Below are 23954 nucleotides of genomic sequence, written 5' to 3'. Positions count from 1 at the left end.
CCACACCCGATTTGAAGGATGCGCTTTCTTAATTTATTTAACAGTAATATAAATATAACGTACTTCAAACACGTGTTCATCCGAAACGTACATGAATGCAAAATATTTCTGAAGGACTTAAAAGTATTAAATGTATTTACATTTTAAAATGAGCCGAATCATGGCTGCAACGACACATGAAAACAACTCTAATTAATTACCTAAACATAATAATAATGGTATTAAACATGGGTTTATTTGGATGTTTAGTATGTCGTAAGCCACTATGAACTGTTCGAATGAATCGATTCGCGGAATCGTATTAGGCTTCACATCCACTAGTGGTGTTATGTCAAAATGTAACCGGGTGGAAACCGGGTCCCGCTGGCTCGGTTGGAGAACTGGTCCTCCGATTTTTTGCAGTGATGACATTAAAATAGTTGCTTTGTATAATAGTTGTTTTATTTCTTATATTTCCTATATTTGCAACTGCAATAGTAGTAGTATAATACATCACAATCATGCTCTCTGAAGCTGTTAATCACACTATAATGAAACATTAACTGTAATTCCTATATACCTTTTTATTAGTAGTAATACATTTAAGGATACGGCACAACACTCTTTATTATAGGGCTATAAATGGTGTTTAGTTATATTTAGTAAATTATCATTAGTTTCTAATAACACAAACTAAAATATGAGTGATGAACTAATAACATCCAATTAGTGTTCATGTTGCTCTGCCACTTCATAACCCAGCGTGTCTCCCAGATGCTGATGGGCGAAGAATGTTCTGGCCATTTCATTGATCTGGTCGTAGGCCCCAATGTTGCGGAAGTATTCCACATAGTTCCAGAAATCTGAGGTGGAATATGACCAGTAGGGCACAGCCGGTGGCCGTTCATAGGGCACTACATTTGAGAGAGAAAAATAGAGCTTGTGTATTCCTGCTGAGTTCTTGCATTCCAGAATTCCTGATGTGTAACTGCAGAAGTTATGTCTAAATGTGCCTCTTTGTGTCCTCAGGCAAACATAACAATACAGTTAACATAGTGAATATAACTATAAAACCAAGAGTTCAATTATTTGTTCAAATAAAACCCTCATTTTGCATTTTTAATATTTTGAAATACTACTATTAATATATACTGGCTAAAGGTGTGTAAACAAAATGGTAAATAGTCGATTTACCCCCTTCAGGAATGGATCTGGCACCTGTGGAAGGAGAGAGGAAAAGTGAATGAAATCTGAAATCCTCCCTCACAAAGAGCTGATTCATGCATGAGAACTGAGGATCTCTCAAGGGATTCAAGAAATGTGTGAGTTTCCTCCACAAATATTATTCCTAACTATGTGCAGACTTGTCCTGATGAACACAGCTCAAGTCTTTAATGTTTATGATATGAACATGTGGTATTTCACTGTTTTCCTTTCATAAAATGTTCCAGTTTGTTTATCTGACAAACATTAACCTCTTTTGTCCAATAAAACAGAAATATTTGCCATAAAATACAGCGATTTTCATAATCTGAAAATCTTGAAATGTAGTTTTTAAAGTAAATATCCAAAGTGCCCAAAGATAATAATAGTAATATATGAGTAACAGACACGTCTTACCGCTGAGATTATTAGCAAGAAAACAAAGCAAGAAAACCCCCAAAACAATACTCCACTTCATCATTTCCTGGAAAAAAATAAAATAAATAAAATACTTTTACAAATTAAAATTTAAGGTAAATATAAGCAAACTTGAAAAAGCAGTTTTGCTATATTGCATGCATCCCACATAACTTACTTTTCATTATTAGGTCACATAACAAGTTATGTATATTGTTAATTGTTTTGTAAATAAACATTACCTCCTTTGCAGCAGTGATTATACAAGTGATCCGTTCGTTTCTGAGAGCTAAAAAGATGTTGTGTCACAGGTTCTGCACAGACTGAACCCCAGGATCAGGAATTTTTTGTCCCCTCCCAAACTAGATCTACATCATTGAAACCCACCTCAGGGCTGTATATGATATTTCAAACCAAGTTGATTTATGCATCATTAAATACAACCATGAAAATAAAAATAAAAACCATTACTTACATTCCAAGAACATAATTCCATTTTAATTCATTAATATTCCAATAGAAATCACATTTTTATTGACATAAAGCATTCAGAAAGGCATAGAAAACACAATCTTGAGGACCAATGAATATCTCAAATTGTGCAGAACAGATAGGACTCCAGTATATTTATAAAATAAACACCTGTTTAATAAAATAACGTCTCTCAGGAATGACATGACAGAAATCCATAAGCAAAATCTACATAAGGAAAGGATAATGCATTTAATTTATTATTTTTAAAAGGTACAACATACATATACACATTAGGTTATATTATGTGTTGACAGTTTTATGCAACAGTAATTTTATAATGATAACTCAAACTGTTTTCACCCATAATAGTGATAGTGAAGGCACTTTTCTAAACCAAAAATATATATATTTCAGTCTTTGTTGTTTAAAGAGGACCATCGCATCCTTGCTGATCTGTGGGAAACATTTTGCTCACGTCGATGTTGTCACGTGAGAAGTTCTCTTTGGCATGGTAGATGGCCTCTGGGGGGAGAAAGCGTGAGCGTGACAGGATCCAGGCATAGTCCACATGGAAGAGCCGGAGAACATCAGTGCATGAATAAACAAGCGAAATGCTGTTGTAGTCAGTAGACAGGACCCAGTATGGGGCGTAGGGAGTGACTGCATATATAAAAAAGCGAACAGTGAATTAACAAAAGAACTCTTCAAAAAAAAGAGAAAAAAGATTTGAATTTTCTAGAAATGTGTTGTTTGAACACACACAGAGGCTGAGCACATTCATGGACTTACAGTAGGAGAAACTGACTCCAAGCTTGGCTGGCTCCCTCGGGTCCTGAGTGATTGCTGTGCCCTCTGTGCTTCGAATTTTTCCTTTGCTGTTTTATATAAACACACAATTTAGTTATGGATAAATGATGGTGACAAAACGCAAGTTCTATTTTAGTCAAAAGATTTGATTACTTACTATGTCTGAACATTGACAACTTGGACGGTGTTGTCAGGTCTTAGTGCGTAGTTTGCCTCAATGCACTTGCCTTTCTCAAAGTTTGCTGGGAGCTTTTCAATCTCATACCACTTTCCAAGGTACTTGAAAGGTAAAGCTCATATAAGTGCACTGTACATTATTAAAGGCATACTTACCCCAAAATTTAAAATCCCATCATTATTTTTTCACCCAACAGCATTTGGATGTAGAAAGATGAGTTCAAGTTTATTTCTAAAGCACATTTGTGACCCTGGACCACAAAACCAGTCTTAAGTCGCTGGGGTATATTTGTAGCAATAGCCAAAAATACATTGTATGGGTCAAAATTATCCATTTTTCTTTTATGCCAAAAATCATTAGGATATTAAGTAAAGATCATGTTCCATGAAGATATTTTGTAAATTTATTACCATAAATGTATCAAAACTTAATTTTTGATTAGTAATATGCATTGCTAAGAACTTCATTTGGACAACTTTAAAGGCGATTTTCTCAATATTTAGATTTTTTTGCACCCTCAGATTCCAATTTTTCAAATAGTTGTATCTTGGGCCAAATTTTGTCCGATCCTAACACACCATACATCAACGGAAAGCTTATTTATTCATCTTTCAGATGATGTATAAATCTCAATTTTGAAAAATTGACACTTAAGACTGGTTTTGTGGTCCATGGTTACATTTAAGCACAGACACGGCCGACCAAAAAAAAAAATAATAATACAACAAAGAATAAACAATAGACAAATGAGTAAGGGTGAGTAAATAATGACAATTCTGAATTTTATCTTTAAAATTCATTATATTTGCATAGTCCTATACCTTGTTTAATTCAAAGTTTGGCTGGACCATTGGTGTTGGGCAGGGGCCCCAACGAAATGTCTGAGCAGAGACCAAGGGAAGCAGAAGAGGTACAAGCAACACAATCACGGCCTTCATCCTGTCAAGAGCTGCTGTCTCAGCTGTGAGAGAAAGTTAAATCATGAGACAATACGTCATGACATTATGTCACAAAGTTACATGGATATTTGTAAACTGTATTGTCTAATTAATATTAGATACTGTTCACACAGAATTAATCTTGCTTTGCATTTCACAGTGTGGAAACAGTAAACTAGAATAAAAAGTAGAAAAGTATTCTTTTTCATTCCACCGTGCTACATATATTAAAGATATGTTTTTCCCTGGGGTCTTTTTTTTTAAAGCATGTCAAGTTCTTTTAAAAACATGTCTGGAGACTTTTTAAAGCACTTTTTTCATTCAACTGTGCTATATTATCATGGCTCTCTCTGTGTGAATGGGCCCTACATTCACTTAAAGTGTAATGTAGAATGGTGGGTTTTTGAGATGTCTTTTGTTTTGAATGTCCGGATTTTTTGTTTATCAGAAGCTGTCAGACCTGTTGGACCTGTTTGCATATGATCACCACAAACCACTGGCGTACATGTGCAGGTTAGGTATGTTATGAAACTGTGATGTTTGATTTTTTTTTAATATTACTTACTGATGAAATTATCTTTTTTGATAAATGTAATGTTTTTTAAATTCTAAAACATGATACATTTACATGAACAATATAAGAACACGATTATATGAACTTATTTACTGTAATACATTTGTTAAATAATTAAACGGCATATAATCCAGTTTGCAAAAAAAAAAAAAATTACTGTTGTAGAAGTTATCGAAGCTGAGTAGAAGTAGAAGCGATAAGTAGTTTTTTTTTTTTCAGTTTTTAAGGCAGTAAATTGTTTTTAGACCAAACTTTTACACCTAACATTAAAGTTACACAATACATAGAATACACAATACAAGTATACATGGAAAATGATCATTTATAGAATTATGATTAAATATAATAGCACAAAACAGACTTAATAACAATGCAAAGTCAATACCTGTTCCAGATTAACTTCTTGTTAAGCGCAGAGGTGTTGCGTGCGTTCTGGTCCAGTAACTGTGTGCTGACAAGAGAGGAGGAGACGCTCATGACAGACTGAGATTGTGTTGTAACAAGAAGCAGCTGATTGTGTGTAAATAGATATCATGGGAGCAGTACTGCAGTGACAAGGTGTGTGCTGCGAAGTAGATTGTGTGTCTATTGTCCTCCATTTGACTACAATCAGTTATTTATTAAGATTATTTTCAGCAGATTTTATTCATAAAACTGGCAATCAGACTTTCCCATGGGCTGTGGCCAGACATATGTCATTCTTAAGACCAGTAAACATTTAAAGTGATTTAGGTAACCATGGTAGACAGTTGTTTATCATTAAACGTTATGTAAGTTTGATTCTTAAGTAAAATTAAGTACATACCTTAGTAGTTAACCGCCCATTTTGGATAACTGTTACATTGTTGATGTTAATCGGCCTACCACTCGTGGTTAATTTTTTGTGTGGACATGTTCCTTGTAGTTTCGGCCCAGGATTCAAGCTAAATTTACTAAAGATATTTTCACACAACCCTTAACCCTGGATTAATGTATTTTTTTAACATGGGTCTGAGGGTGAAAAATCAAATAGAAGATGTTTTGGTGACTTCAATCTGTAGAAAAGACCCAGCAGGAATAAAGATTATTCCTCATCGACCACCCATAGCTTATATATGAAATCTAATATTGTGATTGATGAGATCTCTTCACAAGGATAAATGATGTCATTGTCTGTTTAATTTGGGATCAATAAATGGATCAAAACGGGGAAACATTTCTCCTGAAAATGTCAAGTGAAATCTTTAAAAAGACTTCAAAAGACTACAAAAAAGTACCTACAAGCAGTTTCAAAAGTACACATTCCCAAAATAACATTTACGTTTAGCAATGAATTAAGCTACAGTTACTCCTGTACTTTACACTCTGGTCCTTGAATGCACCAGTTTCTGGACATTTGTGTCCATTCATGTGCTGGTTTGTGTGTTTGGCTCCATCTAACGGTCACAGCTGTCAGTTTGGTTCAAACACCGGAAAGAATTCAGACGGGAGGATATGACGTCACCGACCAAATCCCCTTGAAGACCTCGAAAATGGCCGTCAAAGGAAAGAGATTTTAATCTACTGTCGAAATAACGTGAGACCTGAATTTTTATTAAAAATTCGAATTTAACTTTATATTTATTAATCACATAATTTAAATAATTATTGCACGACTCGGTGTCGTGTTTGTAATATGTAGAGCGAACCTGTGAATTGCGGCTCGCGCTCTACCGGATCGAGCATTTTCGAAATAAGAGCCCTTTGTTTTGCATGTCAAAATTCTAAGCACTACTGTCTGCATCCATTCAGAAAACAATGCATTTAGCTATTTTTAGTGCGTATTTACGACTAGAATTATTGGGTGCATTATAATATTTTGAGTGGCCTTTAACGGTGATAGTTTGTCAGCAAGCTCGTTATTGCAGCTAACTTTTGAGTAATGGGCGGGAACTTTTATTTTCCTTTACTGATGTTGTCTAGTCTGAACTGTTGCTAATTTTATATTGAGTTATTGCTTAATTTATATGAGCCACAGGTTGTTTATTTTTACATGTATGTCTGTTTCATTTAAACAGGTTTTTGGGTGCGGTTTACACCATTATAAATTGACGTGCGGTAAGTGAATTATTTTTGTTATTTTGTTTATTACTTACAAAATGATTGCATGTAAAATAGGGTCATTATAGGTCTGATTCACTCAAAATGGAAATTATTTAATCATTCATTCGTTTTGTTCACCATTATGTTGTTCCAAACCTTTATTACTAGAACCTACCACTTTTATTATATGGAAAGAGGATGCAATACAAATAAATAATGACAGAATTTCTGAAGAATCTCTCTAAGATGTTCAGTAGTGGCTGATGTTATAAGATGTTCTTGATATTGTAGGTTGCTCCTCTTCCACGTCATGCCACATATCACTCACAGTGAGTTTCTTCTGGAGCAGCTGAAGAGGCAACGTGAGAGAAGCTTTCTGTGTGACTGCACAGTAGTAATAGGACAGTCTCAATATAATGCACACCACAATGTTCTGGCAGCCTTTAGCGAGTATTTCTCTACGCAGTCTATTGATGCTGGAAGGAGAATGCCACCATAACTTTGGACCCAGAGTTAGTGAGCGGGGCTGTGTTTGAAAAACTACTAACTTACATTTACACCGGTGACTTGAGTATGGACAGGTGAGTTCATTGGAATATAATTCAATATGTCTATTGTTATCTGTATGTAATGTTTATGTGTACTGTTCCTATAAAGCCTGAAAATATTTCAAACCTGTAAGTATTTTTAAAATATATAATTTTAGTATTTAAAAAATTTTAAGCCCTGAAAAGGTCATGTAAATTAATTTAAAAAATAATAATAATTAAAAAAAATGTATCATTTTAAAAGTTTTGGATTTTTTTCCTTAATGATATGTATTCGTTTTAATTTTAAATTCATTATTAAATATATATTAAATATAAATACACAGTGGTACAAATGTTTTTGTTTTGTTTTTTGCGTATTTGTAAAAACCTTTTCACTTTACATATTTTGAATATATAGTGCTGCTTGAAAGTTTGTGAACCCTTTAGAATTTTCTATATTTCTGCATAAATATGACCCAAAACATCATCAGATTTTCATATAAGTCCTGAAAGTAGACAAAGAGAAGCGAATCAAACAAGTGAGAGAAAAATACAAGTGAGTTTTCCTGTAGCTCAAATAGTAGAGCATGGCGCTAGCAACGCCAAGATCATGGGTTCGATTCCCAGGGAAAGCAAGAGCTGATAAAATGTAAAAACTGTAACTTGAATGCAATGTAAGTCGCTTTGGATAAAAGCGTCTGCTAAATGCATAAATGTAAATGTAAATATTTTCCTTGTCATTTATTTATTGAGAAAAATTATCCAGTGTTACATATGTGCGTTGCAAAAGTATGTGAATCTTTGCTTTCAGAATCTGGTGTGACCCCCTTTTGCTGTAGTAACTGAAGGTAAAGTTTCTTGTAAATGCTGATCAGTCCTGCACAGTAACATGTAGCAGTTTTAGCCCATTCCTTAGTGCAGAACCACTTAAACTCTGTGACGTTGGTGGGTTTCCTGACTTTCCTTCTGTGAACTGCTTGCTCAGGTCCTTCCACAACATTTTAATTGTATTACGGTCTGGACTTTGACTCAGCCATTCCAAAACATTAACTTTGTTCTTCTTTAACCATTCTTTGGTAGAATGACTTGTGTGCTTGGGGTTGTTGTCTTGCTGCATGACCCACATTCTCTTGAGACTCTGTTTTTAAACAGATGTCCTGACGTTTTCCTTTAGAATTTGTTGGTATAACTCAGAATTCATTGTTCCATCAGTGACGGCAGGCTGTCCTGGCCAAGATGCAGGAAAACTGGCCCAAGCCATGATTCTACCACTGCCATGTTTCACAGATGGGATAAGATTCTTAAACTGGAATGCAGTGTGTTCTTTTCTCCGAACATAATAGCTTCTCATTTAAACCAATAACTTCTATTTTGGTTTCATCCATCCATTAAACCTTTCTCCAGTAGTCCTCTGGCTCGTCCACATGATCTTTAGCAAGCGATTTTCTTTTTGGAGAACAGTGGCTTTCTTCTTGCAACTTTGCCATGCACACCATGATTGCTCAGTGTTCTCCTGACGGTGGGCTCATGAACATTAACATTAGCCAATGTGAGAAAGGCCTTTAGTTGCTTAGAAGTTACCCTGGGAACTTTTGCAACCTCGCAGACTATTACACGTTCTGCTTTGGAGTAATCTTTGTTGGTCGACCACTTCTCGGGAAGGTAACAGTGGTCTTGAATTTCCTCCATTTGTACACAATCTTTCTGACTGTGGATTTGTGGAGTCCAAACTCTTTAGAGATGGTTTTGGAGCAACATCAACTCTTTTTCTGAGGTCCTCAGTAATCTCCTTTTTTCGTGACATGATTCACTTCCACAAACATGAGTAGACTTTGATAGATCCCTGTTCTTTGAATAAAACAGGTCACGTACTGACATTTGATAGTCATTGCACTGACTGAAAACACCTCTGCACAGATGGACTCTGTCACCTTTAAATTAACTGCTAATCCAAGAGATTCACATACTTTTGCCACTCACAGATATGCAATATTGGATCATTTTCCTGAATAAATAAATGACAGAAAATATTTTTGTCTCATTTGTTTGATTCTGTTCTCTTTGTCTACTTTCAGGACTTTTATGAAAATCTGATGATGCTTTGGGTCATATTTATGCAGAAATATAGAAAATTCTAAAGGGTTCACAAACTTTCAAGCAGCACTCTATATGTACAGTGGGTACGGAAAGTATTCAGACCCCCTTCAATTTTTCACTCTTTGTTATATTGCAGCCATTTCCAAGTTCATTTTTTTTTCCTCATTAATGTACACACGGCACCCCATATTGACAGAAAAACGCAGAATTGTTGACATTTTTGCAGTTTTATTTAAAAAGAAAAACTGAAATATCACATGGTCCTAAGTATTCAGACCCTTTGCTGTGACACTCATATATTTAACTCAGGTGCTGTTCATTTCTTCTGATCATCCTTGAGATGGATCTACACCTTCATTTGAGTCCAGCTGTGTTTGATTATACTGATTGGACTTGATTAGGAAAGTCACACACCTGTCTATATAAGACCTTACAGCTCACAGTGCATGTCAGAGCAAATGAGAATCGTGAGGTCAAAGGGACTGCCTGAAGAGCTCAGAGACAGAATTGTGGCAAGGCACAGATCTGGCCAAGGTTACAAAAAAATTTCTGCTGCACTTAAGGTTCCTAAGAGCACAGTGGCCTCCATAATCCTTAAATGGAAGACGTTTGGGACGACCAGAACCCTTCCTAGAGCTGGCCGTCCGGCCAAACTGAGCTATCGGGGGAGAAGAGCCTTGGTGAGAGAGGTCAAGAAGAACCCAAAGATCACTGTGGCTGAGCTCCAGAGATGCAGTCGGGAGATGGGAGAAAGTTGTAGAAAGTCAACCATCACTGCAGCCCTCCACCAGTCGGGGCTTTATGGCAGAGTGGCCCGACGGAAGCCTCTCCTCAGTGCAAGACACATGAAAGCCCGCATGGAGTTTGCTAAAAAACATCTGAATTATTATGGTTCTCTGGTCTGATGAGACCAAGATATAACTTTTTGGCCTTAATTCTAAGCGGTATGTGTGGAGAAAACCAGGCACTGCTCATCACCTGTCCAATACAGTCCCAACAGTGAAGCATGGTGGTGGCAGCATCATGCTGTGGGGGTGTTTTTCAGCTGCGGGGACAGGACGACTGGTTGCAATCGAGGGAAAGATGAATGCGGCCAAGTACAGGGATATCCTGGATGAAAACCTTCTCCAGAATGCTCAGGACCTCAGACTGGGCCGAAGGTTTACCTTCCAACAAGACAATGACCCTAAGCACACAGCTAAAATAACGAAGGAGTGGCTTCACAACAACTCCGTGAATGTTCTTGAATGGCCCAGCCAGAGCCCTGACTTAAACCCAATTGAGCATCTCTGGAAAGACCTAAAAATGGCTGTCCACCAACGTTTACCATCCAACCTGACAGAACTGGAGAGGATCTGCAAGGAGGAATGGCAGAGGATCTCCAAATCCAGGTGTGAAAAACTTGTTGCATCTTTCCCAAAAAGACTCATGGCTGTATTAGATCAAAAGGGTGCTTCTACTAAATACTGAGCAAAGGGTCTGAATACTTAGGACCATGTGATATTTCAGTTTTTCTTTTTTAATAAACCTGCAAAAATGTCAACAATTCTGTGTTTTTCTGTCAATATAGGGTGCTGTGTGTACATTGAGGAAAAAAAATGAACTTAAATGATTTTAGCTGCAATATAACAAAGAGTGAAAAATTTAAGGGGGTCTGAATACTTTCCGTACCTACTGTATGTATGTGTGAGTGTGTGTGTGTATATATATATTTCTATATATAGTGGATAAATAGATAATTATTTAGCTGATTAAATATTTCATTGCAGAGTAAAACTAAAAGTTCACTGTTCACTACTGAAATAGATTTCCATGATTTTTGAAATGTTAACTTTGACTGTGTAGCATATGTAAACGTATACTGGAAATTGATGCAATGGAGAGATCCAGGTCTTTTAGTAAAATTGTAATTCATTTAAAATAAATCATAGATGATAAAAATTAAAGATTATTATAATAATAATGAAAAATTTTAAATGAAAGAAAAAGATTAAGAATGAATACAAAAATCCAAACTGAGTATATTCTGCTAAAATTCTAAGAGAGTAATCTAAAATCAAAGTATGATAATCTTCAGAAGTCAAAAGACAAAGGCGTTTGGAGCATGTAATGTGAGCAGAGGAAAAGGAGAAGCTGTCTGAAAAGCCAGTTGGAATAATATAAATAGTAGAGACTTGCATCCTCTTGGAACATCTCAAGATGTTTGTGTCTGATCGGTAGACGTCAAAGGAATTTACCCGTTGTGTCTCATACATCTGGGCACATGTTTTTCTCCACCTAAATTACTTGAACTCAAAGCGAGGTCACCTTGACACTACCTGTGAAAGGCAGTAGGTAGAAGTCAGATAAAAATAGAGACATGGGTTGTGGTTTTACATCCTTCTAGCAGAAATAGCAGAGCTTTGCAATCTTCAAATACCAGCACTTGGAAAACAACACTTAGTACCATGAAAAAAAGAACACAAAATTTAACCAAACATCCTTGCATATAAATTTATTTATTTTTTGCAGAGAATAAGTTTCCATCATAACAAGATGTCAAGTTTAAAAGAAAATGCTACATTAATGGAATATGGAGTTTAAATGGAATTGACCATAATAAAAGGGAATAATTGAATTATACTTGAGTATATATTTAATATGAGACAGTAATATGAATATAATGTTGAGTAATAATAAAAGAATCAAAAAGAAAAACTCATAATGAATATGACATAAATGAATGTGAAAAGTCTAACAACATTGGAAATTTGCATATACCAGAAAGTCATTGACAAAAATTAGTTTTTATAAAGTTATGGATATTTTTTTCCAGTAGTGAATATGAATTTTAATAAGTTTCACTCTATCACAATCTATTTCATTTTTAACTGTGCTATGAACTATTTAACCTGCTAAATGTTATTTTGGCTAAAATGTTGCCTTTATTGATATATATTTATATAGTGCACACAGTATATAGTTATAACTGTTCGTTTTAAATTCCTGTGCTTTGTTGTCCAAAGAGAAGAAATTGAAAGCGTTCAGAAAGCTGCATCTTATCTTGGGATGCCCGAGGTTGTGGCTCGTTGTACACTAACTCAAGATGATATCAAATTTGGTGGCTCGCCCACAAGACAAGCAGAGTACGAAGATCCACGTTCTCCCCTGAGCCCGGACGACTACGAACCTTTAGAGCCGATCGCAGAGGTGGAAGAACGGGAGCGGTTGAGGGAAACGAAAGAAGATGGGTTACAGGATGATCCCTCCTCTATGGACGAAGCCCAGTCGTCCAGCGAACAGACACCGCAGAAAAGCGGCAGCAAGAGAGGGAGGAAACCCAAAACTAGGCTCTATGAGGATGATGTTGAGAGTGAGACCATCACTGCTCACAGAGGCAGAGGAAGAGGTCGGGGGAGACCGAGAGGTCGTCCACGGGTGAGGCCTTTGACTTCTTATTCAACTGAACAATCTCCAGCGCAGCAAACCATGAGTCCAAACAGCAGCTCAGTAGGGAGAGGAACCGGAAGACCAAGAGGTCGTCCACGGGTTAGACCACTGTCCACTGATAGAGATGATTCTGGAAACGCTGAAGATGAGTCTGTAGCAACCAAGGATCAAGAAGAGGAGAGCTCTTCTCACAAAAAAGGACGACCACAAAATAGACCTCTGTCATCTAGTGCAGAAGGCGACAATGGAGATGAAGAACAAGGAGAGACCCAAGAAACAGAAGTTGTTGAAGAAGATTCTGTGAATGCTGGTGAGGAAGATGATCATCAGGTGAAGACAGATGTGGAAAACCCAGACGGAGTTCCTTTAAAACGAGGGAGAGGAAGACCACGGACTAAGCCGTTAACCACTGAGAACCAAACTACAAACACTGAGAACTCAATTACAAACACAGAAGACGGCTCAGAACCTGCAAAGACTAAAGAGAACGAAGGGACTGGCCGTAAAAGAGGAAGACCTCGATCCAAACCTCTTCCTTCTGAGGCGCCTGAATCTTCAAATCCAGCAGAGAACAGTGGAGAAGAAGCTACTGGAGAAACAAACCAAGACACTGAGAAACACACTGAAGAAGGCTCATCTCAAGGTACAGAAGATTCCGAGTCAAATCCTGCCAAGAAGGTCCGCACCAGCAACAGAAAGAGAAGCTTGAGTAGAAAGCTAAAAGAAAGCCAAGCTAGTAATGAGGAAGACGATGATGTAGAGGATGAAGAATTTGGGAATGACAATGAGGACTGGGGCGGAGAAGAGGAAGTGAAGCCTTTACAGGACAAACACAGGCCTATTTGTAACGTCTGCGGGAACCTCTTCTCAGAGATGAGCAGCCTGCGCAGACACATGCGCATACACAAGGGCCTCAAACCCTATCAGTGCCAGCTCTGTACCCGCTCCTTCAGACAGGGCAACCAGCTGAAGACCCACATGCGCATACACACAGGTATGACTCTCGCATGTAGAAGGTACACTGCATTAATATACTCATTCACTTGAATGAATTTGTCTTTCATTCCATAGTTTTGATGACAAAAAATGTGGAACTATAATATGAAATGTCCATAATGTTTGTTAATCACACACTACTGTGCAAAAGTTTTTTTTTATTTTATTTTTTTAATGTTTTTGTCTCTTATGCTCACAAAGGCTGAATTGATTAGATCAAAAATGCAGCAAAAAATGTAATATTTTGAAATATTATTACAATATAAAATAACCGTTTTCTATTTTAATATATTGTAAAATGTCACTTATTCCTGTGATGGCAAAGCTGAATTTTCAGCATCATTACTCCAGTCTTCAGTATCACATAATCCTTAAGAAATGAATCTAATATGCTGATTTGCTGCTCGAGAAACATTATTATTATTATTTTCTTTTTTATTATTATTATTATTATATTATGTTGAAAGACAATGTGCTGCTTAATATTTGTGAAAACTTTTTTTTGCAATTCTAACTTTTTTTTACCATTATTTCACAATCATTTTGTGATATTACATGTATTTCCTGTCACTTTTCGTCAATTTAATGCATTCGTGCTGAAACAAGTATTAATTTCTTTTTCTTTTTTTTAAATCTTTTGAACTGTTGTGTACATTGTCTAATTTTGCTTATAGAATAACTTTATGTAGAGTGATTCATGTATTATTTTGTTTTCAGGAGAGAAGCCCTTCAGTTGTACATCTTGTGAGGCACGTTTTGCTCAGAAATGTCAGCTGGTCTATCATTGCCGCATGCATCACGGAGAAGAAAAGCCGCATAAATGTGATTTCTGTGGAGCAGCTTTCGCCACTTCTAGTAATCTGAAGATTCACATAAGGTATGCGTAGTGCAATTCATGCGCAATATTCAAATTAAATCTCATAAAATTTGATAAAATTACACATGTATGCAGGGTTCCCGCGGGTCCTTAAAATGTCTAAAAAGGTCTTAAATTTACTTTATCAAATTTAAGGTCATAAAAAGTCTTAAATTGTCTTAATTATGATTTCAAGAGGTCTTAAATTTGGGTACAGACCAGAATCGTGATACAGCTTATTGTGACGATTAAACTTCAAAAGGCTATAAATAAAATATGAGCGCTGCACGTTTCAAAGTCCGGTGCTGCGCTGCTTTGTGTTCTGTAGAGCTTGGAATCGATCCCATCAAGAGGAATCGACTCCTCATTCAGAGCTTTTTTCAGTTCAACAAAGCTTATCAATGGGTGCCTCTCAAATGGAAGGCTGCATCCTACAAAGGCTGCACACATTTAAATTCACAAAAATAAACTGAAAGAAAACAAGTCGGTACTGCATCATCATAATTTGAGGATGCAGCCTTCCGTTTGAGAAGCACCATTCGCTTCCCTCATGCTCGATAAAAGCCGTAATTACGAGAGTTGTGAGAAAAGATTATTTTTTATATATATATATAAGATCTATTTCATTTTTATATTTACCCTTCGCCTCATGCTTGCTAAAAGTGATTTGAAGTCTGGTTCGTTTCCACGAAAAGGTTCTTTCGGATAGTTTTAATGAACCAGTTAAAAAATTATTCAGGGGTTATTTTACGGTGGAGCTGGCTTATGTTGTCCACAGTTTTGAGCGCTGCACGACAGAATAGATCATGACGTGGTTGAGGATGTTATTTCCATCTAAAATTCTATTTTTATTTCTATCAGCCAATGATAATTCTAAAAGAAAACGTCACGAGCATAGATCAGTGGCCGAGCATCTGACTGACAGATAAACCACGAGCTCTATCAGTGTTATTGTTAATGTTCTGGTTATTTTGTTTCAATGTACAGTTTGTTAATTTTGTCCAAAGCATACAGTCAAAGTAAACTTCATCATTCAGCTGAACTGTGCACATTTATTTTAGACACTTCATGTCTTGTTCAATTCATGCGATAAATGCATGTCCCTGCTGAGCAGTGAGCTATGACTAATTTCAAGGGCAAAGCAGACAAAATTACAATTTAAAAATCAATCATAGCTATAGAAATTTATTGTCATTTTTTACAAATAAAGCTTCATATTATGAGAAGGATACTTTCTACGACCTTTATATCCTGCAGTCATGGCGAGATTAGGTTCCTTCGATCTAAAAAACAAAACAAACAAGAATCGAAAACAACAGAGGAATCGATTCTCGGAATCGACTCCCATCGATTCCAGGAATCGGAATCGGAATCGGACTCGATTCCAAAAATTTTGGAATCTTACAGCTCTAGTGTTCTGCTGTTACCGGGGAAACCGTTCGAAAGCGCCTCCTGCTGGCAGAGAATGAATCTGCATGTTCAATAGGGCTGTTGTTGTGAGTAGCCTGAGGCTGTGGTTTCAGAACTGGATTTCTAGGACCCTATAGTTTTTTTTGTTTGTTTTTTAATTATTTTATTTTATTTATTTATTTTTTGCATGTATGTATTGTGTCAGGTCTTCCAGCCAGTTCTATCAAACCTTTACAATTAATCCAGAACGTGGCAGCAAGATTAATTTTTAAAGAGCCAAAAAGAATGTAAGAGAGAATGAAGAACGTCACACCTCTCTCTATTCTAATTCTATTCTTTAAAAAAAAAAAAAAAAACTAACACTAGCTTTTCTAATCTTTTTGTATTCTGTTTTCTTTTTATTTATTATACAATTAACAAAAGCAAAAAAGGCCTGTAACACTAGCTTGCACTATTCTTTTTCTATTCTATGCTTTCTTTTTTTTATTATATAATTTTAAAAAAAACTCTTGCTACATGTGCTGCGTTAGGCTAAATGAGACTTGTTATAGCACTTGCATGTTCTTGCTCTTTTGTTGATTTTGATTGCTTCCATTGTCCTCATTTATAAGTCGCTTTGGATAAAAGCGTCTGCTAAATGACTAAATATTAGTGGCTCATACTATTTTATAGCATTTGGTATTCAATTCTGTATATTATTATTTTTAAGGAATTATGTAGTTATTTAATTATTGTCCTAACCCTAAACATACCCATTGGTAACCCTCTTGAAATATTTAACCTAATTTATTTCAATATTCAATATATTCTGGTTTAAAATTCAGTTTTCTTGGAAAGAAGACTTGTGTCTGTGCGAGACTTAAGTTAATTAGCAGCGCTTCATGCCTGATGTGCTGTTTGTTTGCATCTGTTTGTTTGATGTTTGAATCAGGTCTCCTCTGTTGGAATAGATGGTGCTGTCCCAAAAAATAGGGTTCTATGCAGTCCTAGAACTGCAGCCTCCAGGATTACAGGAACATTGGGTTGTTTTTGTTCAGACCAATGCAAAAATCGACCCATGTTTTTACCCTGCAAACACGCAGAGTTGTAAATGTGAACTGGTGGATCGATAAAGAGATAATTCATTATAAAAATCTAAACACTAAAATGTGTTTGTATGTTATTTAATTCATATGTGACCCTGGACCACAAAACCAGTCTTTAAGTGTAAATTTTTCAAAATTAAGATTTATACATCATCTGAAAGCTGAATAAATGAGCTTTCCATTGATGTACGGTTTGTTAGGATCTATTCGGCCGCGATACAACTATTTGAAAATCTGGAATCTGAGGGTGCAACAAAATCTAAATATTGAGAAAATCACCTTTAAAGTTGTCCAAATGAAGTTCTTAGCAATGCATATTACTAATCAAAAATTTACTTTTGATATATTTACAGTAGGAAATTTACAAAATATCTTCATGGAACATGATCTTTACTTAATGTCCTAATGATTTTTGGCATAAAAGAAAAATCAATAATTTTGACCCATACAATGTATTGTTGGCTATTGCTACAAATGTACCCCAGCGACTTAAGACTGGTTTTGTGGTCCAGGGTCACATATAATAATTTATTGATAATTGTTTAAATTAATATAATGATTACTTTTGACTTAAAAAAATGGTTTAAAGGCTGAAATGTGAAGTGTATAATTTGATAAAACGTTTTGTTTCGTGAAAACTTCTATCTGAACTGTAAATCATGCTTTTTACATTCATTTTACAGTTTACCATAGACATTGCCCTACCCTGCTCATATGGTATTAATTTTATTTGTGCCGGTCTTAAAAAAGGTCTTAAAAAGTCTTAAATTTGAGCTTAAAAATCCTGCAGCAACCCTGGTATGTGGTTGTGCTCCCAGAATGGTTCCCTATTTCTTAGTATTTTTAATATTAGATTTAATACTATTATTATTATTAGAGAGACTGCACTTTGTAGTAACAGATATTAAAGGACTTTTTGTAATTATGACAATTATTGGAAAATATTTATAATGAATGTTTTGTTTTAGTCTAATGATTTATAGTTTTAATGTGGATTGTTTATTCTTATTACTATTATTAATATGTAAAGAGACTACTAATATGTAAAGACTAGCTCTCCATATCTATTTTTGGGCACTTGCACATAAAAATCATTTTTTTGTATTGGTCAATATACTGTATTTGTTGTTATCCAATTAAAATATCTATAAAATACCAATGATAAATTAGGAGAATAAACATTTCCATTAACTTCCATTAAGGAAGCACAGCGGTGAGAAGCCGTATGAGTGTGGAGAATGTGGGAAGCGCTTCACACAGGCCAGCACGCTGATGTACCACAAGCGCCGACACACGGGGGAGAAACCCTACATCTGCGACACCTGCGGCATGGCATTCGCTGTGTCCAGCTCGCTCATCGCTCACACCAGGAAACACACCGGTGGGTTTGTAATGCATTCATTAAAGCTTTCAACCTTTTCTGTAGCAGTTTGCTAACATACTGACGCCACAGGGAGTCTGTGTTTAATAAATGGGGTTTTTTGCCTTCCATTTTAGGTGTGACCCCATATATATGCTTGGATTGCGGAAAACCTTGCTTAACTGCTGGTGAACTTCGAAAACATATGGACATCCACAATGGTAAATTTAGTTAATAAATGAAAGCTTTCCATTTTTCAAAATGGAAACCTTGCAAGAATATGTGCAAATACATATTTATCTATGTCCTTTTGCCTGTAGGATCAAGAAAAGTGAGGTGTAACCTGTGTGGGAACATGTTTTCAGACATATATAGCTTGAAGAAGCACAGCATTTTGAAGCATAACGGTGTGTTATTTTAATGTTTTTATTGTTGTTGATGTTTATTATTGAAATAATTATGATTTTTAAAATATTTTCGAAAGAAATATTTTGTTCACCAAGGCTGCATTTAATCAAAAATGCAGTATAAACAGTAATATCATGAAGTATTTTTTTCAATTCGGAAGAACTGTTTTATATATTCATATTTTTTAAACTGTAATTTGTTCCTCTGCTGCCAAAGCTCATCATTACTCCAGTCTTTGGTGTCACGATCCTTCAGAAATCATTTTAATATCCTCATTTGCTGCTCAAAAATGTCTTATTATCAATGTTGATAACAGTGCTGCTTAATATTTTTGTGGAAACCTTGATACACCATCATTTAAATGGTTTGGAATAAATAAGAAATACTTTTATTCAGCAAGGATGCATTAAGTTGATCAAAAGTGACATTAAAGAGTAATAATATTACAAAACATTTCTGTAACAAATAAATGCAGTTCTTTTGAACGTTATCAAAGAAGCTTAAAAAAAATGTGTCACGGTTTACACAACAAATATTAAGCAGCACAAACTTTTTACCAGTTGTGTATTTACAACTGATCTATCCATCCATCTAAATATCTATTTCAAAACATACTTTTCAGTTCTTCCAGGCCAAGAGCAGGCTCCTTTGAAAACCGACTCGACGCAGTGTCCTCTCAACATCCCCATTGACCACCAGGGCCTGATTGCTCGTGTGCGCTCTGCGCTTGTCGATTCCCAAGACCATGAAATTCAGATGGAGCCCCCGTTGCCAATTTTGCCTCCGGAAACCTCACTTATTATCCAGCAGTCAGCAGAGCCTCAGATGATCATACAGCATGCAGACGGCACAGAGCCCTCCATGATCTTCCAGCACGCAGAATCGTCCGAAGCACCGGTTCTCATCCAACACGGAGAATCTGGCGAGCAAGTGAGCTATGTAGTGGAACAGTATGAAATCCCAGGAACCGCTGAGATGGAGCACACGCAGATTGTCATCGTTCAGACCATTGATTAAAATACCAACTTTTACATCCATTTTAAATGTATTTTCTTCATTAAGTGAAGACTGAGGTTAGGATCAGTCACGCCAGTGCAAAAGCATTTTGCCACAAACATCCCTTCAGATAACTTTTCTCAGCGTTTGAATGATGAACTCTTAGCAGATATCAGTTATACAAAGCTATTGTGTGAATATCTGGGGCTTCTCCTCTCTTGCTTTTTTTCTTAATTAAATGTAATGTCACATTCAGAGCAGAATCTGGATCGTTAAAGGCATAAAGTATTTTCTGAAATGAAGGGAAGGCCAAACTTACATTTAGCTGTAATATAAAAGCTGTGCTTAGAAATGCATTTTGGTTCGTTTAAAAAATACTTTTCTATTTAATTAAAAGGACTGTGCGGCTATACGTTACAACTGACTTGGTCATTCTGATATTTTGAACTATGCGTTTGTCTTTTAGAAGTTTGACATGTAAATACCTATAATGTTATATGACCCAGTCTCTGAACAATTTCATACATGATGTGAAATCATTTGGATCCTCTAACAAACTGGGAAACTTTTATAATAAATCATCTCACATCTGAATATTTTTTGTGGTTGATATATATTTGTGAGTATTGCATTCACAGAATGAATCTGGTGAAGAACGCAGGAATATTTTCCTCAGTTCTCCTCAATATTACTTCTTGTAGTTTTTATATTCGGGTAATTCAACTAGGGGAAGTTTTCTGTCCCCTAGGATGATTTTAAAGAAAAAAAATTGTGAAGCTTATAAAAGGAAAGATTATATCTTTTTATGGACTTAATTTGTTAAATATACAAGAATTTTTCTATTTTGGGTTTATGTGTACATTTTTATAATATTGATGACATTACCATTCCTACAAGTATTCATTTTTTTATTTTTTTATCAAGGCATCTTTGTTAGATTTTTATTTCAGCATTACCAAATAGTATTTGTGAATTTAAATTCAGAAACAGCCCATTACTTGTTATTTGTGTAAATAAATATAATTTACAGATGGCTAGCTTTTTATTATTATAGGTCCAGTAGGCCTTTCCTCCAAAATGTGACTATTGTATTTTTCCCCCTACATTTTAAATATATAACACATCATTCATATGTTGAGTAGCTTACTTGTGTAATACTGCTCATAAAGAAAATAATCTGTGAAAGATTAAATAGGTATGTTTCACTTATTCTCGATTACTTGGAATGTTTGTTGTTTTTTTTAAACCACGTTTCTGTATATCTGTTTTATTTGTACACATATTTTTTTTGTTGTTGTTATTAACCGGCGTCAAAAGAAGCGCATGCGACCTGAAGATGTCGCCATTGCGCAATGCGTTCCATCAAAGACTGTTCTATGGTGCTTGGCTCTGTTACCATAGCAACATAAAGCGTGAAACATGGAGGAGCTTCAGAATCGATATTTATCTGTATGCGCTGAAGTTCAGCAGCCTCCAAATACATGTGTTTTGGAAGTCTTGGAAGACAACATTAGTAGGTTGGTTTGGAAAGTATATAATACAGTATAAAGTATGAGCAGTCGTTTCGACCTTCCTGTGAATTAATGTTGTTTTTTTGTTTAATTCAGTGATGGCTCACTCAAACTAACCGGTAATGATCAACTAAAGCATGGAGACAGGTTGACAGATGACGGTATGCTGGTCTTGTCAAAAACACTCATGGGAAATTCGGCAATAAAGGGTAAATATTAACTCGTCCTACCCAGAACACTTTTAGGTCATGCAAATCATAAACTGTTGTACATATTTACAAGTTTATCGTAACCTATACCTGAATCAAGTATTTTTAAACTTTGATTTTATAGTGAACTGAAAGTAAAAATCCATTGCAGGTTTAGATCTTAGATACAACAATATCACAGATAAAGGAGCTGTTTATGTCGCACATCTCATTCAGGTACTGTCAGAGTGTTTCACATTATGTTTATATCTTTAAGCATTCTACTAACACTTTCTGGCATGTGAGACTTTAAAGGAATATTGTCATTTTAACAGGAGAGTGAGTCCCTTCAGTCTCTTGATCTGATGTGTAATAACATTGAGGCAGATGGTGCAGAAGCCATAACAAAAAGTTTGCACGTAAGTGTGGCTAATTCATATTTAGAATTCATGTTAAAATTCATCTGTACATTAATTATAGGTGTTAAATTAATGCCAATATTTATCACAATTTTAGCATGTACTTTCTGTTAATTTCACAGAAAAATAAAAGTCTGAAGATGCTCAGAATGACAGGAAATAAGATTGGAAACAAAGGTGCCATGCAACTGGCTGCTATGTTGCAGATCAACTCTACTTTAGAAGAATTAGACATCTCAGATTGTGATTTGGTGAGTTTGTTGAACATAGATATAAGCACACAAGAAAGTTAATTTGCATTTGAATTAAAGTACTGTTTTTTTTTTTTTTTTTTTTTTATATAAACTAGGCTACACAAAGTGTAATAGCATTTGCCATCGTCCTTAAGAACAACAGAAGAATCCGTGCTATTAATGTTAGTCGACCTCTTCTTTTCAGTTTTCAGGTATGTTTTCAGAAAAACTACTTTGAGATGCATACTTCATTATTAATTTTTTGGTAAAAGTCTTGTTTTAATGGTTAAATGAAATCTTAACCTAAATGATAGGAGGAAACAACAGTCCATATGGCACAGATGCTGGTGGTGAATAAGACACTGAGGGAGCTGCACTTGGGAAAACATGACATGACTGATACTGGTGTGGAGAGGCTGTGTGAAGCACTGAAGTTAAACGTCTCTCTACGCTACTTGGATCTTCGCTGGTATACACTCATTTACATAACCATTTAATTCATGATCCTTAAGGGATGGTTCACACAAAAAAGACAATTATGTTATTGTTTACTCACCCTCATTTCTTTTGAAATTTGTATGACTACCATTTGCTTTCCACAGAATAAAGTAAAAGGAATTTTTAAAGCAGAATGTCGTAACTGTTTTTGGGTTTTTTTCATACAGTGAAAGGTGACCATGACTTTCCTCTATCATTGTACGGCACAGAGTAACTCAGACATGATAGTTCTTTTGTGCCCCACAGAAAAAAGATAGTCAAGTCACCTTCGTTTATATATCACGTTATACAATATAGGTTGTTTCAAAGCAGCTTCAGAGTAATAAGCAGGAAAATAACAGATCCAATGATGCAAATTTCATCAAATATGAGACCAATTCAAATTCTGCTGCAAAGCAGCTCTGCAAAGACAATAGTAACATTATTCAGCTTAAATTCGTTTGAGTGTGTTCAGTGTTAAAGTTCATCAGTTATGAAATGACTATAAGATAGTCATAAGAGAAATGATCATTTCTGTATTTTTTTAACAGTAACAGAATCACACGAGATGGAGCCAAATGCTTATCAGAGGTTTTGAAACAAAATCCGTCTTTGGAGATTCTAGATCTGTCTTCCAATCGCATTGAAGACGATGGTGCTGTGTATCTAAGTGAAGCGATCAAGCTGCCACACAGCAAACTCAAAGCGTTAGTGTACTTTACTTTTAAAACTATGTTATTAAATCTCACATTTACACATGAAACTATCTTTTGTATGTGCTGACCAGCTTATGTCATCATTTTTTCCTTCTAGATTGTCTGTTACAAGCAACAACATTGGAAAGGAAGGTCTTATGTCCCTCAGTGAGGCAATGAAAGTGAATTCCTGTCTCACACACATTTACATCTGGGGGAACAAACTTGAGGAGCCAGTTTGCATGGTGAGATTCCACAAATCTCTAAATGATCAAGTACAGTGTTCAGCTACTGTACGAAAGGTCATTAAAATGTCTCGATGTTCTCTCTGCATGTATAATCAGGCTTTCTCTCGGCTGATAAGCAGTGGGCGGCTGTTGGAGGAGCACACAGATGTTTCTCCCTATGAGGTGGACGATCATGTTTTTCTAGCAGAAGCATCTCATGGTTTACGCAGGCATTACTATTGGACGTCCAGATATGGGGAATATGGAGACTCAAGTAATTCAGCTCTGACCCTGATGGCATCAGATTCATTGGCTTTGCAGATCTACCCAGACTCACATTCATGATTCAGGATTTTGTCCAAAATGCATGTTGCTGCTTCAGAATAAGACACATTTAGAATAAACT

General features: G+C 35.7%; 4 protein-coding genes across 5 annotated transcripts; 2 read left to right on the top strand and 2 right to left on the bottom strand.

The window, feature by feature from the left end:
- Positions 1-565: 565 nt before the first annotated feature.
- On the bottom strand, positions 566-1878 carry otos (otospiralin). Its single transcript, XM_058765982.1, has 4 exons — positions 1842-1878; positions 1600-1666; positions 1174-1197; positions 566-893 (listed from the first exon to the last, which is right to left on the bottom strand). Exons 2-4 carry the CDS (start codon positions 1661-1663, stop codon positions 706-708), a joined length of 276 nt encoding a protein of 91 aa, XP_058621965.1. The 5' UTR covers positions 1664-1666; positions 1842-1878; the 3' UTR covers positions 566-705.
- A 192-nt stretch (positions 1879-2070) lies between these two features.
- Positions 2071-5070, bottom strand: apodb (apolipoprotein Db). Its single transcript, XM_058765714.1, has 5 exons — positions 4956-5070; positions 3880-4019; positions 3038-3159; positions 2863-2948; positions 2071-2733 (listed from the first exon to the last, which is right to left on the bottom strand). Exons 2-5 carry the CDS (start codon positions 3994-3996, stop codon positions 2498-2500), a joined length of 561 nt encoding a protein of 186 aa, XP_058621697.1. The 5' UTR covers positions 3997-4019; positions 4956-5070; the 3' UTR covers positions 2071-2497.
- A 928-nt stretch (positions 5071-5998) lies between these two features.
- mynn (myoneurin) lies at positions 5999-20392 on the top strand. Its single transcript, XM_058766047.1, is given in 10 exon segments — positions 5999-6125; positions 6607-6646; positions 6923-7110; positions 7113-7212; positions 12264-13681; positions 14401-14560; positions 18237-18415; positions 18532-18615; positions 18715-18801; positions 19425-20392. Coding segments are annotated over 8 exon segments (2592 nt in total). The 5' UTR covers positions 5999-6125; positions 6607-6646; positions 6923-6941; the 3' UTR covers positions 19820-20392.
- A 147-nt stretch (positions 20393-20539) lies between these two features.
- lrrc34 (leucine rich repeat containing 34) lies at positions 20540-23915 on the top strand. Of its 2 annotated transcripts, none has more exons than XM_058766053.1 (10): positions 20540-21311; positions 21406-21518; positions 21670-21734; positions 21833-21916; positions 22039-22167; positions 22266-22361; positions 22464-22618; positions 23178-23333; positions 23440-23566; positions 23666-23915. In XM_058766053.1, exons 1-10 carry the CDS (start codon positions 21280-21282, stop codon positions 23891-23893), a joined length of 1185 nt encoding a protein of 394 aa, XP_058622036.1. In that variant the 5' UTR covers positions 20540-21279; the 3' UTR covers positions 23894-23915. The 2 variants fall into 2 exon arrangements, with proteins under 2 accessions (XP_058622036.1, XP_058622035.1); XM_058766052.1 differs by having other exon boundaries at positions 20540-21315.
- The last annotated feature ends 39 nt before the right edge of the window (positions 23916-23954 follow it).

The sequence above is a fragment of the Onychostoma macrolepis genome, chromosome 24 (assembly GCF_012432095.1).
Source record: "Onychostoma macrolepis isolate SWU-2019 chromosome 24, ASM1243209v1, whole genome shotgun sequence".
Taxonomy (NCBI): Eukaryota; Metazoa; Chordata; class Actinopteri; order Cypriniformes; family Cyprinidae; genus Onychostoma; species Onychostoma macrolepis.
Note: the sequence above shows the minus strand (reverse complement) of the source record. Positions and strands in the feature narration are given on the sequence as shown.

Excerpts from the sequence above, each read along its gene's own strand:
- otos (XM_058765982.1), bottom strand. The coding sequence starts at position 1,663 with ATGATGAAGTGGAGTATTGTTTTGGGGGTTTTCTTGCTTTGTTTTCTT. Across the intron at positions 1,198-1,599 it reads TCTTGCTAATAATCTCAGCG|GTGCCAGATCCATTCCTGAA; the intron begins GTAAGACGTGTC and ends CTCCTTCCACAG. Across the intron at positions 894-1,173 it reads CAGATCCATTCCTGAAGGGG|TGCCCTATGAACGGCCACCG; the intron begins GTAAATCGACTA and ends TCTCAAATGTAG.
- apodb (XM_058765714.1), bottom strand. The coding sequence starts at position 3,996 with ATGAAGGCCGTGATTGTGTTGCTTGTACCTCTTCTGCTTCCCTTGGTC. Across the intron at positions 3,160-3,879 it reads CAAACTTTGAATTAAACAAG|TACCTTGGAAAGTGGTATGA; the intron begins GTATAGGACTAT and ends TTACCTTTCAAG. Across the intron at positions 2,734-2,862 it reads TGGAGTCAGTTTCTCCTACT|TCACTCCCTACGCCCCATAC; the intron begins GTAAGTCCATGA and ends TTATATATGCAG.
- lrrc34 (XM_058766052.1), top strand. The coding sequence starts at position 21,218 with ATGGAGGAGCTTCAGAATCGATATTTATCTGTATGCGCTGAAGTTCAG. Across the intron at positions 22,168-22,265 it reads ACATCTCAGATTGTGATTTG|GCTACACAAAGTGTAATAGC; the intron begins GTGAGTTTGTTG and ends TATATAAACTAG. Across the intron at positions 22,362-22,463 it reads CTCTTCTTTTCAGTTTTCAG|GAGGAAACAACAGTCCATAT; the intron begins GTATGTTTTCAG and ends CCTAAATGATAG.